This window comes from Equus quagga, chromosome 11 (assembly GCF_021613505.1).
Source record: "Equus quagga isolate Etosha38 chromosome 11, UCLA_HA_Equagga_1.0, whole genome shotgun sequence".
In the NCBI taxonomy this organism is placed as follows: Eukaryota; Metazoa; Chordata; class Mammalia; order Perissodactyla; family Equidae; genus Equus; species Equus quagga.
Genome location: NC_060277.1, coordinates 58,618,818 through 58,634,391, shown reverse-complemented (window position 1 = coordinate 58,634,391; position 15,574 = coordinate 58,618,818). Strand labels below are relative to the sequence as shown.

The 15,574-nt window shown below is 43.3% G+C and overlaps 1 protein-coding gene across 6 annotated transcripts in view; it reads right to left on the bottom strand.

Annotated features, from left to right (window-relative positions):
- SPECC1 (sperm antigen with calponin homology and coiled-coil domains 1) overlaps positions 1-15,574 on the bottom strand; it is a 284,761-nt gene that overhangs the window by 74,687 nt on the left and 194,500 nt on the right. For 5 of the 6 annotated variants that reach the window (XR_006890587.1, XM_046675310.1, XM_046675311.1 and 2 more), the window contains 3 exons: positions 12,277-12,484; positions 8,471-8,544; positions 7,893-8,071 (listed from right to left, as the gene is read on the bottom strand). Coding sequence is in view for 5 of the 6 variants with exons in the window: in XM_046675310.1 (XP_046531266.1) it covers positions 7,893-8,071; positions 8,471-8,544; positions 12,277-12,484 (461 nt within the window). In the remaining variant the exon portion in view is untranslated. Of the gene's footprint in view, positions 1-1,613; positions 3,060-3,815; positions 3,907-7,892; positions 8,072-8,470; positions 8,545-12,276; positions 12,485-15,574 lie in introns of those variants that run through there. The other variant, XM_046675315.1, reaches the window with a different exon arrangement.

Here is a 15,574-nt window from a genome sequence, read left to right as displayed (position 1 = left end):
GCCAGCCCTGATGGCCTAATGGTTAGGTTCAACATGCTCCTCTTTGGTGGCCCAGGTTTGGTTCCCCGGCACAGACCTACACCACTCGTCTGTTAGAGGCCATGCTGTGCTGGTGGCCCACATACTAAAAAATAGAGGAAGACTGGCACGGATGTTCACTCAGGGCAAAAACAAATAAATAAACATAATTTTTTTTAAAGGGTACTAAAGAGACAGCATTTTGTGCTTATCGTACTGGCAAAAATTAAGATTAATACTAATCACAACTGCTAAGGCTGTGTATAAATGAGGACTCTCATCCAGAGTAAAATGTCACAAGTCTTAGGTAAGTAATCTGGCATTATCTACTAAAAATTAAAACATGCATATTTTTTAATGCAAGAATCATATTTTTAGGAACTCATTGTATAAAAATAAAAACACAAGTATACAAGCCTATATGAATAAGGATTGTTATTATGGCATTATTTGGAAAGAAAAAAAAACCTAGAAAATATAACCTTGATGTTCACCAGTATGACAATATTTGAATAGTCTAGGGCAAATCCATCCTCTGGGATACTTTGCAGCTATGACAATGAGTTAAGTTTATATATATTACCCTGGAAGGATGCCCATGATACACTGTTAAGTGAAACAAAGTACAGAGTACATAATCCCATTTTTATAAAAAATATAAAAATGAACACTATATGTATCTACATAAGCAAAGGGAGAGGTAAAGTAAAATACACACACTGATTACCTGACAGGGTGGGACTGCAGGGGGAGAAAGACTAATATTTTTCTTCATACATCTCCATTTTGTTATCAGTATACCTAAATATTACTTCACAACTAAGAAACCCAATACATTAAATCACCAAAAAAATCTGTTTTTAAATTTCAGTTAGACAAACCTAGACTTCAAATTCCACGCACTGGGAGATCTCGTCAAGATGGTGGCAGAGGCGGACTCTGGACTCATCTCCTCCCACAAACATAGCCAGGTTACAACTATCCTCGGAAAAACTACCCTGGAGAGAAAACTGAAACTGGATAAAAAGAACCCCCACAACAAGGGACAGTCCTGACTGAGGCAGAAGAAGCAGAAATTCCTTCTGGAGAGAAAAAAGCCACCTTCTCGAGTGGTGGAGCTTCACAACCGGCCAGGCGGGAGCCACCCTAAGCTAAGGTGCGCAGCTGTCCCTGGAGGAGTGAGGTCCCGAGCAGGGGTGATACTGCTATAAGCATCGTCCAGACTCAGCACAACTGAGACGACTGTCCTCCTATCTGGCTTCGCTGGCTATTAACTGCAGCAGGGATAGCCCCAGAAAAGCTGTCAAATTCCATGTACTATATTTTCCAATACTCGAGAGTTTTGCTTTAAAAATTAATTTACGCAAAATTGGTATTTTGCCCCTTGCCCTTCTTGCTCTAATAATAGTCATTAAAAAATTACATTCATATTTAAAATCAACCTCCTATTTACAGCCTGTATTGAAAGTCCAGCTTGCTTCCACCTCAAATTCTAGCTATTTGATGTGGTTTTCAAGTTCTAAAACTATATGCACTAGAAAATTGAAAACAAAACGACATAAAGGCCCTGCAGAAACGTGGCCCGTGATTAAAAATCAGGCAAGAGACTCTTCTAAATAATATTTATTTAGCACTTCATAAACGCTTACATATAAAAATGTTCAACAGTACCCAGAGTAAAGACAGATCAAAACATGGGGTACAAACACAGCCATGCATTTTAAGTTGGGGTTGCATTCTTCTTCTTGTTTATATTTGAAAACACCTGGTAAATGAATTTTAAATCATTCTAAGGCTTCTCGATCCCAGGTAAAGGTCTCCCGGTATCAATTTCTATCCTATTAGGACAAATCCAGCGAGTGTCTAAACATCTTACAGAAAAGACGTCAACAACTCTTCTTTTGATCACCAAGTTAAATTTTTCTAGTGACTCTGTGCTCTCAAAACATCCTCCTGGGCTAAACAGCATTCCTGTTCCTAACCTTCCTCGTACTCGGCGGTAACTCTCGTCTCATCCCTTGGATAACGCAGCTGACGGTCCGACGTGCCCGGACTGTACGTCAGCTCCTCATGTGAGAAGTGCAGTAGGTCTTGCCTGGTGGAGGTTGCTGGACTGAATACAGATCTCCACAAACAGACGTACTTCCAAAAGCTTAAAATCACATTTTGGATTTGGATCACTTTGAATTATACGTTTCTGGATTTAAGTCTTTAAGCTTCCAGGGTAAGTTTTATTCATGAGGCTTTTGTTGTAGTTGTTGACTAGTTTTCAGTGAGATTCCAACTAGCACGGTCATTGCGTAAACTTATCTGGTTTAACTACATCCTTTATTATCAACCAAATATCTATTTATGTTGAGCCCAAGAGAGACTTTGGAAATCAAACCAAAACTTAGTTGCAGCTTGTTTCAGATGAGGTAATGAAGTCAGACCCCAGAGTGAACAGGCTCGATCAAGACTTGATGTAAACCAAGCACAACTTCCCGACTTCTTCAGGATGAGATGTCACACAGACGGCTTCCCATCTTGCCTTCAGTAGTGTTAATTCCAAGATTATCAGACACCGTATTCATAAGGAAGCATAAAAATAAACTCCAAAATGTAAAACACAAGCACAGGTTGCATGCCAGCACTCTGAATTTGCTATGCCACTGCCTTCTCTGAACACTCTAGTTGCATGTAAAAATTTTTTTCACGACAGACTTGTACTTTGTTCTTTTTCAGAACAACTTCATCTTATGCTCCAAATAAATGACTGCTGAATCTTCTGAGAGAAAGAAAGAAAAAACAGAGGGAGGACTCATCTTTGATTGTGCAATGAGTTGATTCCAACATGTAGAAAAAAGGTACAGAGACTTGATTGCAATGACTCTGTGAAACAGTGGATGCTATCAGGAGACAATGCGGCTCTCTATAAGAGGCGACTGCTCCTCCACATTACTCCCCCTTTCATACAGAAATGGCTGCAGTTTCCCATCATGGCAAGGGCTGGGCTGTCTTTCTTCCACCAAACGCTCTGCTAGCTGACAGGGACCATGGAGCTGTGAAAATAGAAATGGGAGGGGAAAGGCTGGTAAAGGAGTTACTTACTGCAATGTGGTCCTAGTCTACAAATAGAAGAATTAACAGCTCACACTGTCCCACAGGGAAAAGCTAATATGCAGAAAAGGGCCAATAAGTTTTAATTCCTACTTTTCCAATTATTATGGAAGTCAAAGATCTTCAGACAGAGAAAAACGCCAGACTTCCAAATCTCATTACCAGGCTCCTTCCACTAGATCTTCACCAACAGACAGCTGTGTTGGTGAAGCAGCCATGTCCAGGGTGAACAGATAGGCCCCTCTGTAGTTGACAGAGGAGCTTGTGCTTCCTTCTACGGTCCTACAGTTAAGGCCAAAAAAAGGGTTTCTTTTATTATTATGGCACAAAAATCCTAAAGGCCTATAGGCAGCTCATGTCCATACTTTTCAAAGCAAATCTGTGAAGATGGGGGTTGGGGAGAGGGGAAGCAGATACAGCTCTTGAGAATTACAGGCTATGTATCTAACGACAAAAATGCAAATTTAAACTCTGAAAAAATAAGTAGTATGAGAGCGAAAGGATTATGTTTGTTGGGATACCAGAGGATCAGTTTGCACATCAAGGGACAAATAAAACACCAGAGGTCACGGACAGCCGTAGGTGCTACTGTGTGGTCTGCTCAGAAACTGCTTAGGAATCCCAACGAGAACTGGTCCCTCCAGCACGCCAAGGGCACTGTATCAAAGCCTCTGCAGCAAGAGAGCTGGAAAGGATACCTTAGTGCCCCGGGGAGCTACGCCTCCACCTTCCACTGTCCTTTCCACGACAGCTACAGAACATTCGGTGAGCGGCTGTGCAACATTAGAGCTGTAAGAACAACATACAGGGCGGCACAGGCACACGACGGACGTTAGGGCAAGAATACATTTGTGCACACGCAGAGTTAAAAGCCAATTCCAGAAAGTCTGGCAGTGATATGCCGCCATGCTGCTCATTTCAGAGGTGACAACGCAAGATCCAGTGGTACAAGCTAAACACGTTTTCAATCTTAGACATTCTATTTCAGAAACTAATACAGTTAACAAGGCCCAGACATTTAGTGTTTTTAATGACCTCTTTTTTTTTGGTGAGGAAGATTCGCTCTGAGCTAACATCCGTTGCCAATCTTCCTCTCTTTTTGCTTGAGGAAGATTCGGCCTCAAGCTAACATCTGTGCCAGTCTTCCTCTACTTTGAATGTGGGTCACTGCCACGACATGGCTTGAGGAATGGTGCTGGTCCATGCCCAGGATTGGAACACGTGAACCGGTGAACTTAGCCTGCAGAAGTAGAGCGCGCCAGACTTAACTGCTATGCCATGGGGCTGGCCCCTAACGATCTCCTTTTTTAAAGATGTTTTCCATGGATGCTTATTGGCATCATATGACCGACACAGTAAAAATCAAGTAAGTCACCCTAAAAACAATGGTCTTTACTGTTTGAGACTAAGAGAAAAACCACATAAGGCTGTCCTAGCTACTGTTTGAGAAGCCTGTGTTGTGGACTGCTCGTCAACAATGTCTTTCAGGTGAAAGGCTACGTGTGGCCCATCAAGTCATTAAATCCAGCTGCATGTATGTTCTCTGTATCTGCCAGACCCCAGGACTCAACTTTTCAGGAAAAAGATGTGCTCTTTTAATTTTGATGAAAGTTTTAATTTCAATGTCTTTCTCTTAATTGTTTCAAACTGGAAGAAGCCAGAGTTGAAAAAGTTATTCATTATCCTTCCATACATTAATTTATACATGTTCAGGAAAACAGATCACTTTCAGGTCCATAAAAACTACACTGGTTCAAAAAAGAAAATTTACCACAAAGTTCCAGCAAAAAAACCCATCTACATTGGCTTGTTCAAATTTCTAGAAGAGAAAGATGAGGTCCACAGCTCAGTTCAACAGGGAGAGGCCACTGTGTGAAGGAGGTTCAGAGGGTTGCACTGGGAGGGCGCCACGGCTGGCACTTGAGTCCCTGATGGGAGCACCAGGGACAGGCCAGCCGACCTTGTCTCAGAGAACTGCAGAGCTTACAGGGGCCTTAAAACAACCTACTCCTTCTTATCTTCTGACAGAGGTAGGAGCTAGGTCGCAGAAGGACACCTTGCCAGTTGGTGGCAAAGATGAGACTAGAGCCTCATTTTCCCATGTTTCTTTTTTCTTTCTTAATTTTTTTTTTGAGGAAGATGAGCCCTGAGCTAACATCTGCTGCCAATCCTCCTCTTTTTGCTGAGGAAGACTGGCCCTGAGCTAACATCCGTGCCCATCTTCCTCTACTTTATATGTGGGACGCCTGCCACAGCATGGCTTGCCAAGCGGTGCCATGTCCACACCCAGGATCTGAACTGGTGACTCCTGGGCTGCTGAAGCAGAACGTGCGCACTTAACCACTGCGCCACAGGGCCGGCCCTCCCATGTTTCTTAACATCAGTTATTCTGACTCTAAAATAAAAATATCTTTGAAAACATAACAGGACTGAAGATCACTAATGAGCTGTTTTAGGATTACCTAAAACACTAAGTTAGATAATACTCCAGTTTGTTTTAGTGATTGAGCTTTTGGTAATAAGTGCTAACTTGTATTCACACCCAGGCACTTCATTTGCCCGCCTGCTCGCCTGACTATATTCCCTCAAATGCGCATAGACGCAAAATGAGAACACGACTCAGTTCATCCCGCTTCACCATCAAGGTGCTTTTCAGAGGCTCTTACCTTCTCTCAGTTGCATTTGGAGGACCTCATCAGAGAATTTTCTGCAAGTTCTTTGGCTGTGGCTGAACCAAGAAAGGCTTTTGAGTTCTCATTATATGACTGTCAAAGTCAAATTGAGTTTCAGTCAAGAACCCATTTAGCCAAGATGGAAACACTATGTTGCTTCAAGAGCTGTGAGGGTGTGAGCTGGTTTCAAGTCTTGCTTATGTGGTACCTTCAGGAAGTGGTTGAGCCATCAGTGAGTAACTTTCAAACAGTCAACACTGTAGCAGGGGCAGCTTGCCAGAGAAGCACAGAATCAGACAAGAAGCCAGCACCGGCAGTTGTCTGAAGTCCTGCCCCGTGCAATGACAGGCAAGAACCACACTGACGCCTACAGGGTTTCAGTAACATGCCATGTTCTGGACTGGTGTCAGTTCTAGAATTTTGAAATGTTTTGTGATAAGGGATTAAGCTGGATTTGGGAGGTAGGTTTTCAAATCACTGGAAAAACCAAAAGAGAAACATATTGTGTTAAGAAAAAAAAAGTGACCCTAAGTTTGAAGATGTAGGATACAACATGTGGAGCCCTAAACTGTCAAGACACATGCAGAGATTTCCTGTGCTACCAGGGTTCAAGCTGTATCATCTGGCCTGTATCTTAGAATCTACGTAAGAAACGCAGCGTCTCATACAGTCACTTATTTAGGGCCACCACACAGACTCAACTTGTCTTCTACAATTTATCTTTAACATAATGTATATATGAAGCAATGCAAGTTACGATTTGGTTCCTCTTCCAAAAACACACCATATAAAGGCAAGACAAGTGAACAAATACACAAAAGCAGACACAAAAGCAAATGAGAATGACCTTGCAATCATTTCAACAGGGAACACTATGAAACCTACTTTTCCTATTCTTCTCCTTTAACTTAAAATCCACATACTTAGATGGCCAGAGCGCATAGGTGTGACTGCAGAATAATGATCTTGATTTTCAAGAGTAATCGTGGAACTAGCTACACGTTGTATTTTAATCCTTCCCTGGAGGCTGTTTTATATGAAAGTCATAAACAAGGGAATGAGGGCTTGATTGGAGAAAGTTTGGTAAGAGAATCGAAAGAGTTCTGGGAAGAAATCTACTCTTTCCAACGTCATGAAATTCATGATAACGCAACAGACCCAAAGGCTCAGAAGCTAGCCAATGACACCCCCTGATCCTGGAAAACATGTAATAAGGGCAAACTATACAAATCAGCATTCAGAACCCACTAAGTCCGATTTAAAAACACTACATTTTATATTTGAGAGATAACTGAAAATTAAAAACAGTTTCCTAATATCCAAAAATCTCAAAGTTCAGGACATTTTTGGGGAAAGGCAACACTGCATTAGTTAAAGCCTAAACTACTGTTTATAATCTTTTTTGTAAACCACTTAAATTTTAAATAATAATTAACTTTGAGCTCACCTTAGGAATACCTTCCTCTGAAACGTGTCTGTTAAGAAGAGCTTTCTGGGGCAAAACATTGTGTGATTTTCCTCCCTCGAGAGCAGAAGGGAAAGTCACACATCAGCTAGATGTAGGTTTTCCATGTTCACCCTTTTTAACAAAGTGGGTTACTTCAACGACAGTTTGAAGTAGCCCACAGATGTTGCCAATAAAGAAGCATGTCCCTGAGCCAGGAGGAAGGAATCTGGGAGCGAGCCCAGCTTTCCCACTGCCTGACAGTGACCTACGAAGGTGTGGCTGCTGCCTGCTGAAGTGTGTGCCTCCCTGCACTAATAAGCTCTAAAGGTTAAGGAGCTTCCTAGACATTACTTCTACTCTTTAAGTCTAGGAGGGACTTGGCCAGAACTTTTGTACATATGAAAGTGAAGAGTTTTCCCATCACCATAGGCCAGACAATGGCAGTGACTGGGCACTAGATGGAAGGTTCCTAGTCACGTAGTGGTGGCAGCAGAGATAGAGTAAGCATAGAAAAGACATGAAGAATCTGGCACAGAGAGACACAAAAGCATCGTATCTCTAGACAAGAAAGGCCCATGCACGGTAATTAAGTGAGAAGCCAAGCACTGTGCAGGCGCCCATCAGATCACGGACGTGCAGCTCCACTTGTGACCAACCTGCTGTGGCCCTGAATGTCCCCCAGCTCCTTCTGCAGCCTGGCATTCTTCTCCTCTTCCTCCAGCAACTTCCTCTTCACAGTGCGCAGCTCCTGCTGGGCCTCACACTTGATGTCATTGGCCACCACCACTGCAGTCTGCAGGTCCGCCTGGAACCGCCTCCACTCCTCGGTCTCCTCCTGAAAATGCCAGAGTCCACACCCATGTCAGACGCCAGCCAGGGCTGGCACCTGGGCAGGGTCTCCAGGGTCCCCCGTGTAGGTCATCAAGAAGACCGGCCGGGTGTACTTAGTGAAGCACTGCTCTAATGGTATCTCGCTACCGGCAAAAGGCACAGGTGGGAATTACACCTTCGTGTTATCAGAGTTCTCCATCCTGAAACTGAATGGCTGCTTTAATTTTACTTCCTGCCAACACTAATTTGTGGTTCCAGGGCCCATGCCACGGAAATGTACTATGAGAAAGCAGACTAGAGAGAGTAATCATGGTATTTTTCAAAGGTTTCCAAACCTAAGACGGGTATGCTTCAGTAAAACGATGGAGAAGGTTGCCTGTCCCCTGCTGTAGCCACATCTCACCTTTATCTGCTTAGTCAGAGTCCTGAGCTGCCTTTCCAGGTCTGACTTCTGTTCTTCCAGCTTCATCACATTGCCTAGAAATAAACAAGTCAGATGGGAGTTGGAAAAGTTGCAAGACTCTTGGGAGAAGGTAAGCCAGGGAGCAATGAGTAGCTCCAGATTCTGCAACAGGCTTTTTTTTTTTTTTGAGGAAGATTAGCCCTGAGCTAACATCTGCCGCCAATTCTCCTCTTTTTGCTGAGAAAGGCTGACCCTGAGCTAACATCCGTGCCCATCTTCCTCTACTTCATATGTGGGACGCCTGCCACAGCACAGCTTGTCAAGCGGTCCATGTCCGCACCCAGGATCTGAACCCGCAAACCCCGGGCCACCAAAGCGGAACGTGCAAACTTAACTGCTGCGCCACTGGGCCGTCCCCTATAACGGGCTTTAAAATCCATCCATTCTACTATAAATTCCATTCTTAGCACCCTAAAAATGGGGAGCTAGAAGCAGGAGGTTCTGCCAAGATAGAAAATGGGATGATTTGGAAAATAAGTGTTATTTAGTTAGATTACACCCTCAGATGACGGGTTGTACAACCATGTAGCACCATGGGAAGAGATCTAAACAGCCACTCACCCTTACTCCATTTACTCTTGGCTTCCCTGAAATTCACACACAATCGTCCTGAAGGGCCTCTACCATTGTGAGGTAGAGAGCTTTTGTATAACAGATGATATGACTGGTTATTACTATTGTGCCTTTTAGCCCAGTTTCTAGAGTTGTGGTTCTTAATCGCAGTTAAACCTCAGAACCACTTGCGAAGCTTTTTGAAAGAGCAGATGTTCAAGCCCTAGACTCTGACCCATGGAATCTGAATCTCCAAGGGTAGCCAGGATCTGGGGGATGTGAATCTTAACAGCTCCACAGACGACTTGACTACCTCTCCCCAATTAGAAACGTCTTCAGTCTCTCACTCTCTCTGCCTCCAATTCTCTCCAAGCTGCTAACAGTCATTTCCATTTAAATCTGATTACATCCATTACCTAGTTAAAATTCTTCAGTGGTTCTCCATGATCCATTCCAGACCAGTAGTTGTCTATTAAGGATATGAATCAGAATTACCAGAGAAGCTTTAAAAACAACAACACATGGTCAGGTCCTTCCCCAGAGGTTCTAATTCAGCACATAGGGTCTGAGAATTTGTGCGTGAGGTCAATGCTGCAGAAGAAGAAAACACTCCTTTTCATTTTTCTGTCCCCTTCTCTCAAAGATCTTATGGGGAAGAGTGACTGGTCTCGGGCTGGATTTGTGTGTCCCTGGATCTCCTAGTGAAAAGACATCTTAATAATACCTTAACATCCCTGACAGAAGTTAAAAAGCTTCTCCAAAGACGCACGGTCTGTGTTATTTTCAATCTTGGATATATTATGCTATAACCACAGGGAGTGGGCCTGACATTGGCTCTGGACATTAATTACATGTTGGCTTCCTTGGTGTGTCTGTGCTGACCTTTAAGGATTTGGGGACAACACAGCCAAATTCTCAACAGCAATATATCACAAAAACAAAAACAAAACTCTTCTCTATGGCACTGTGTCTGGAAATATACATGACAATGGCAGCTGGGTTTTTCTGTTGTATTCTCAAGCATGACTATCGAGCACAGTCTGAATGACACTGACACTGAATGCCCACGTTCCACACTTCCACTGCATGTCACGTCTAACGAACAATGGAACTCTGACACTAACCCATCAATCAAAGTGTAGAACACACAGTCAGTTGTCATTATTTGTAGTAGTTACATAAAGTTGACATGCACACCGAATTAGCAAATGCTGAACTGTAGCTCCTACAGGAAATAACAGGGTTAGGTTCCCGCGAGCCTCTGGTCACAACATTTTCATCAAACAAAATGCTGTGTGCATTACAAAGGTTCGTTTGCAAAGGTCCTTGTAAAAAAAGCCCGTCCAATTAGTGCCGGAAACCTGCTCGCCCACATAACTTTTCCTGCGTGACACTCAGCAGAAACTCTTCCCTGGCCTCCTCATCTGCAGAACCTGCCTCACTTGCAAGTTTTAAACTTTTCTCAGCTGTGTGGCCTTTTGAACCATGCCAGCCAGTCAGCACTAGCTGAGAAGGGTTTAACACTTTCCTGACCCTGGGAAATGTGACCGTAAATTTCTCTGGTTTTTGGCTTCACAACAATGCTGTCCACTACAGTTTTTTTCAATCGGCCGTCATCTAATGAATCCACAAATTGAGCTGCTTTTCCATGTTTTCTACAGCTTCATCATGCACCCTGGACTTTATGTCAGCACCTTCTGGAGCAGTCTCATATACAGATCGGTGAAGTTCCTCTTCTTTTCTCAGGAAGTTTCAACGCTGAACGATTCAATGAACACTGCTGATTCACTAACCGTGAACTCACGGCCAACAGCACCGTAACTCGTGCTTGAACAGAGCTTATCTAACACGTGTATTTTCTCCATAAGGCAGATCACAGCTTTCCTGCGGCTAGGGACACAAGACAGCGTTTCAGGACTACACTTGGGGGCCATTTTAAACAATGAAACCATCAACAAAAAGCTCAAAAATGCAAAATATGTGGCACTAAATAAACTGTGGAGAAACTTGTTTACAGCATGAGAGCTGAAACAAGAAGGTGGAAGGGGCCGGCCAGGGGTTGCAGAGGTTAAGTGCGCATGTTCCGCTTCAGCGGCCCAGGGTTCGCCAGTTCGGATCCCGGGTGCAGACATGGCACTGCTTGGCAAGCCATGCTGAGGCAGCATCCCACATGCCACAACTAGAAGGACCCACAACTAAGAATATACAACTATGTACCAGGGAGCTTTGGGGAGAAAAAAGGAAAAACAATAAAATCTTTAGAAAACGAAAAAAAGAAAAAAAAAAAGGCGGCGGAGCGTCACCTTGTTCGGCCCGAGCGGGGCATGAGCTCTGGAGACCCGAATTTTTCTTCGCCTGCACATGTCTGTGAATGACTGCGGAAGTGTTGCGAGTACTGATTTGGGGGTTACAAATAAATTTTGGCAAGTGAATTTGCAAATATGGATTCCACGAATAATCAGGAAGGGCTGTACATGTTGTATAACTTTACAGGCAACTAACTGACTATGCTATTTTTAGCAATGGCTAGTGTCACTAAAAGCTCTGTGCATTCATTCTTTTGTGACAAAAGCCAAAAACATTAGCTGTGATAATTTGATAAGGCTTATTTGGACAAAGCAGGCAATGTTTAACCTCTTTTAAAAATGTCTTTCCCTATTCAAAGCAAACAATGAGTTCATAAATTAGCCATATACTGATGCCTCTTCAGTAATGAAGTGGCCAAAATCTCTAAGTTATTTGATATTCTCCCATCAATGGGACACATGCTGGAATCGTTTTCTCCCTGAGACCATGAGCACACACTGTTCGAATCAGTCCGACCATCTGTCAACCGTCTTTCCATCCATCAGATCCAAAAGACAACACATTGTCAATACCTGATGTATGTGGTCAGCAGTGTGGCTCACACACAGTACACCTAACACTCCAAAATGTTTGCTTTTTCACAATCACCCCATACTGTTGACTCTCATTCAACAGTCTTTTCTTCTACCTCACCCAGTTTTCCACTTAGCTTAAGAGATTAATTATTCTGTCGTTCTTAATTGCCATTCTTCCTAGGACATTACAGAACCCTCAGAAGGAAGACTTTTCATAAATATTCTCACATGCCCTCCCAGCCACCCACCGCTGTGGTTTCCTTTGTATCCCACTCGCTCCTGATCCACATTTCAGGCTCTGACTGCACTTACTTTCTAGCTCGCTAATGAGCTGATTATTATGTAACTTGACAGCTCGATGCTGTTCCACCTGATCTTCCAATTCAAATATGGTCTCCTTCATGTCTTTAATCTCTGCATCACTCTCAGATGCTTTCTCTTGCAGTTTTAGGCTGGTTCGGCTCAGCTGTTCCGCTTGATGATCACATAGCTCCTTCAAGTAAGAATAATCCTTTTCCACCTAGAATAAAAGGAAGGTTCCCTGGTCAATTTAACAGGAAAAAGTTCCCCACACATCAGCATTGGGCCCATCATCGCAGCAGCAAAGGAAGCTCTCGGAACGTGCCGTACATGGTGTCATTTCTCTATTCTTAGCCTCAGAAATAGCCAAGGCGACAAATATTCAGAGAAATGTGATGTATGTAACAGGCCAAATGGATGGATTCTGTGCCCCTTCCTACGTCATAAAGAAAGCTGCGTGTACTTATATACCTTTCTCTCCTGCACCAGGGTGGAACAGCGCTTGGCTGGAAGGCTCCGACAGTGCACCAGGAGAGCCGGCCCGGCTGCCTGAGTGAGGCTGCCCGCTGCACATCTGCTAGGGAGCAGCGCCCTCTGCTGGACATCCAGGAACAAGGCCCCTGAGACCCGACAGACCCCCTGCAAACCCCAAATCTCTAGCCATAAAGTACTTGTGGTTACAGTGTATCTTTAGAGGAACACAACATTAATGCAACAGAGAACGCAGGCTGAAGGCACAGAACATAGAAATGGGCATGCACCAGACACGGAAAAGTGGCAGAGCAGTCACTCATTCCACCTTTTCAATTTTTAATCATTAAGCATCTTAGATACTATACAGAAAAACACCAGAAGTGACGAGATAACCACGTACCCTAACAGACAGTGGTCAAATTTTTGCCACATTTGCTCAGTCTTTTTACTTTAACAGGATTTGTTAAAGTCTGAAACCTTCGCTCTGACCCCAGAGAGTAACATACATCCTCCCAAAGCCGGCGGGTGGTCGTTCCTTGAACTGGTTTTCACTTTTACAATATATGTATGTGCCCATGACAATACATAGTACTGTTCTGGATTTTTAAAAATTTTTACACAAATGATATTATACTGTATATGCTTGTGTAATGTAACATATTATATACTGCACTGTATTATATGGTAATATGCTTTTGTTTCGTATATACTATGCTTACTATACATTTGTAACTTGTTTTTAACTGTTTTTGAGACGTATCCATATTGATACACTTGGTTCCAGGTCATTACTTTAAATGCTGCATAGTGTTCTATTGTCTGAATATCCTAAATATTATTATGAACTATGCCCCTTTTCTATAGTCTTTTAATTCATGTTACTAAACAGCTGTATATTTACCGATAATGTAAGCTTGATAGTTAACAGATTTCTGCCTAGATTTTGAGGGGAAGGATCTCCATATACAATAGGAATTTTGGGGTCCGGCTCTGTGGCTGAGTGGGTAAGTTCGCGTGCTCCACTGCGGCAGCCCAGGGTTTCACTGGATCGGATCCTGGGCGCGGACACAGCACTGCTCATCAGGTGATAGTGAGGCGGCATCCCACATGCCACAACTTGCCGGACCCACGACTAAAAAGAAATATACAAGTATATACTGGAGGGATTTGGGGAGAAAAAGCAGGAAAAAAAAAGGATTGGCAACAGTTGTTAGCTCAGGTGCCAATCTTTAAAAAATAAAATTTTTTTCCAACTGCATTTAATGTGCAAAACCTTCTAGTTGTAAAGCTCTATGGGGACAGGGAGCCTATCTGCTTTCTTCGCCACTGTATCCCTGGTCCCAACACAGTCAGACACGTAAGAGGCACCTAATAAATATCTGATGAATGAATGAGCAAATATTAGAAGGCAGTATTGCACTGTTTTTCAATAAGGAAGGAAGGGAAGGAGGGAGGGATTACAAAGAGAGAGAACAGCACGGGAAAGGACCAGGGCACACGGCCTAGGTTAAGGGTGAGCACTGTTGAGTGAAGCTTGTGTTTCAAATATAAAGGTATATGGCTCTATACTGCAATATAAAATACATCATTGTAGGCTGCGCTCAAAGTCTGAAGGCTGCTGTGGTACATCAAAATGGCTAAGGGTGCGGACCTGGAGCCGGACTGCCAGAGTTTAAATAAATATCACTTCGACCAAACCAAGCCCTGTGTTCCTTAATCTCTCTGCCTCGGTTTCGTCATCTGAACAATTAAATGAAATAAGGCATTTTGAGTTTATCACAGTGCTTGGCACATGGTAAAAACTCAATAAAAGTTATTATTTCTCTCTTAATTGCCTTAGGTCTTAGAGCATACAGTATTAGATAATAATACAGGTCCAAGAAAATTACAACATGTGGGAAAGACCAAAAGTCTTGTATCTTATAATAGGTCCTTTAATCAACAGAAGATCACTCTTAAGGAGAAAAGAGGCTGCATTTTAGATGCTAGAAGGTTGACGTCTGACAGCCCTTGAAAAGCAGCAACAGAAGGTCGCTGGTGAATCTTGCATCCAGAATCAGACCGTGGCTTTCTGCAGAGCTGGCTGGAGCCCTCAGGCTGAGGGCTGCTCACCCAGACGTTACTTGGCTGGGCCTAGTATGGGTCAGGAGTAAAACTGGGGACGTAACCAGGTAACAGAAAGGTTGAGCACCCTGAGGAGGGTCTCTGTGTGCAGCTAAGGCTGCTGGCCTCTCGGAGGCTCTGACCCCCTTTACTTCGTATGTGTTGGCTCGTCATGATCACAAGCACCAAATGGTAAGCGCAGGGGTTGGGGGCCACTGCAGCGTGGGCTGCGGGCTGGTGGGGTAGGTAAACCAAATCAACACGCTGTTTCAAATTACAGACTTCATTCTTCTTTCTTGATTTTGGAATCATTCTCTCAAGTTTAGCAGTATATTCCAGAAAGCTCTTTTATTTAAAAAAACAAACAAACCCTTAAGTAACTTCACAACTTCTTCCCCTGTGGGCTTGCTAAGTAATAACATGCAGGTATTTTTATATTCATTTTACAGATCAACAAACGGAGAAAGGGAGAAATTAAACCATTTGCAAAGAACAATCCACTTTGTCAAGTGGCTAAGACCAACCCCCTGTACTCTGACGGGTCTTAGTTCTAGGTCGTCCTCCACATCACTGGCCTTCTGCTGGCCTGTTCTTTTGAGTCTAGTGTCTCTCAGTTCAAGAACTGCGCTATCAGACACCCAACAGTGTGCTTTCCAATGTTTCCCTTTAAGAAATCACTTTCATGCATTCCAAGCACCTCTCATCTTCAAAAACCAACCTTGTCCAGAAATGG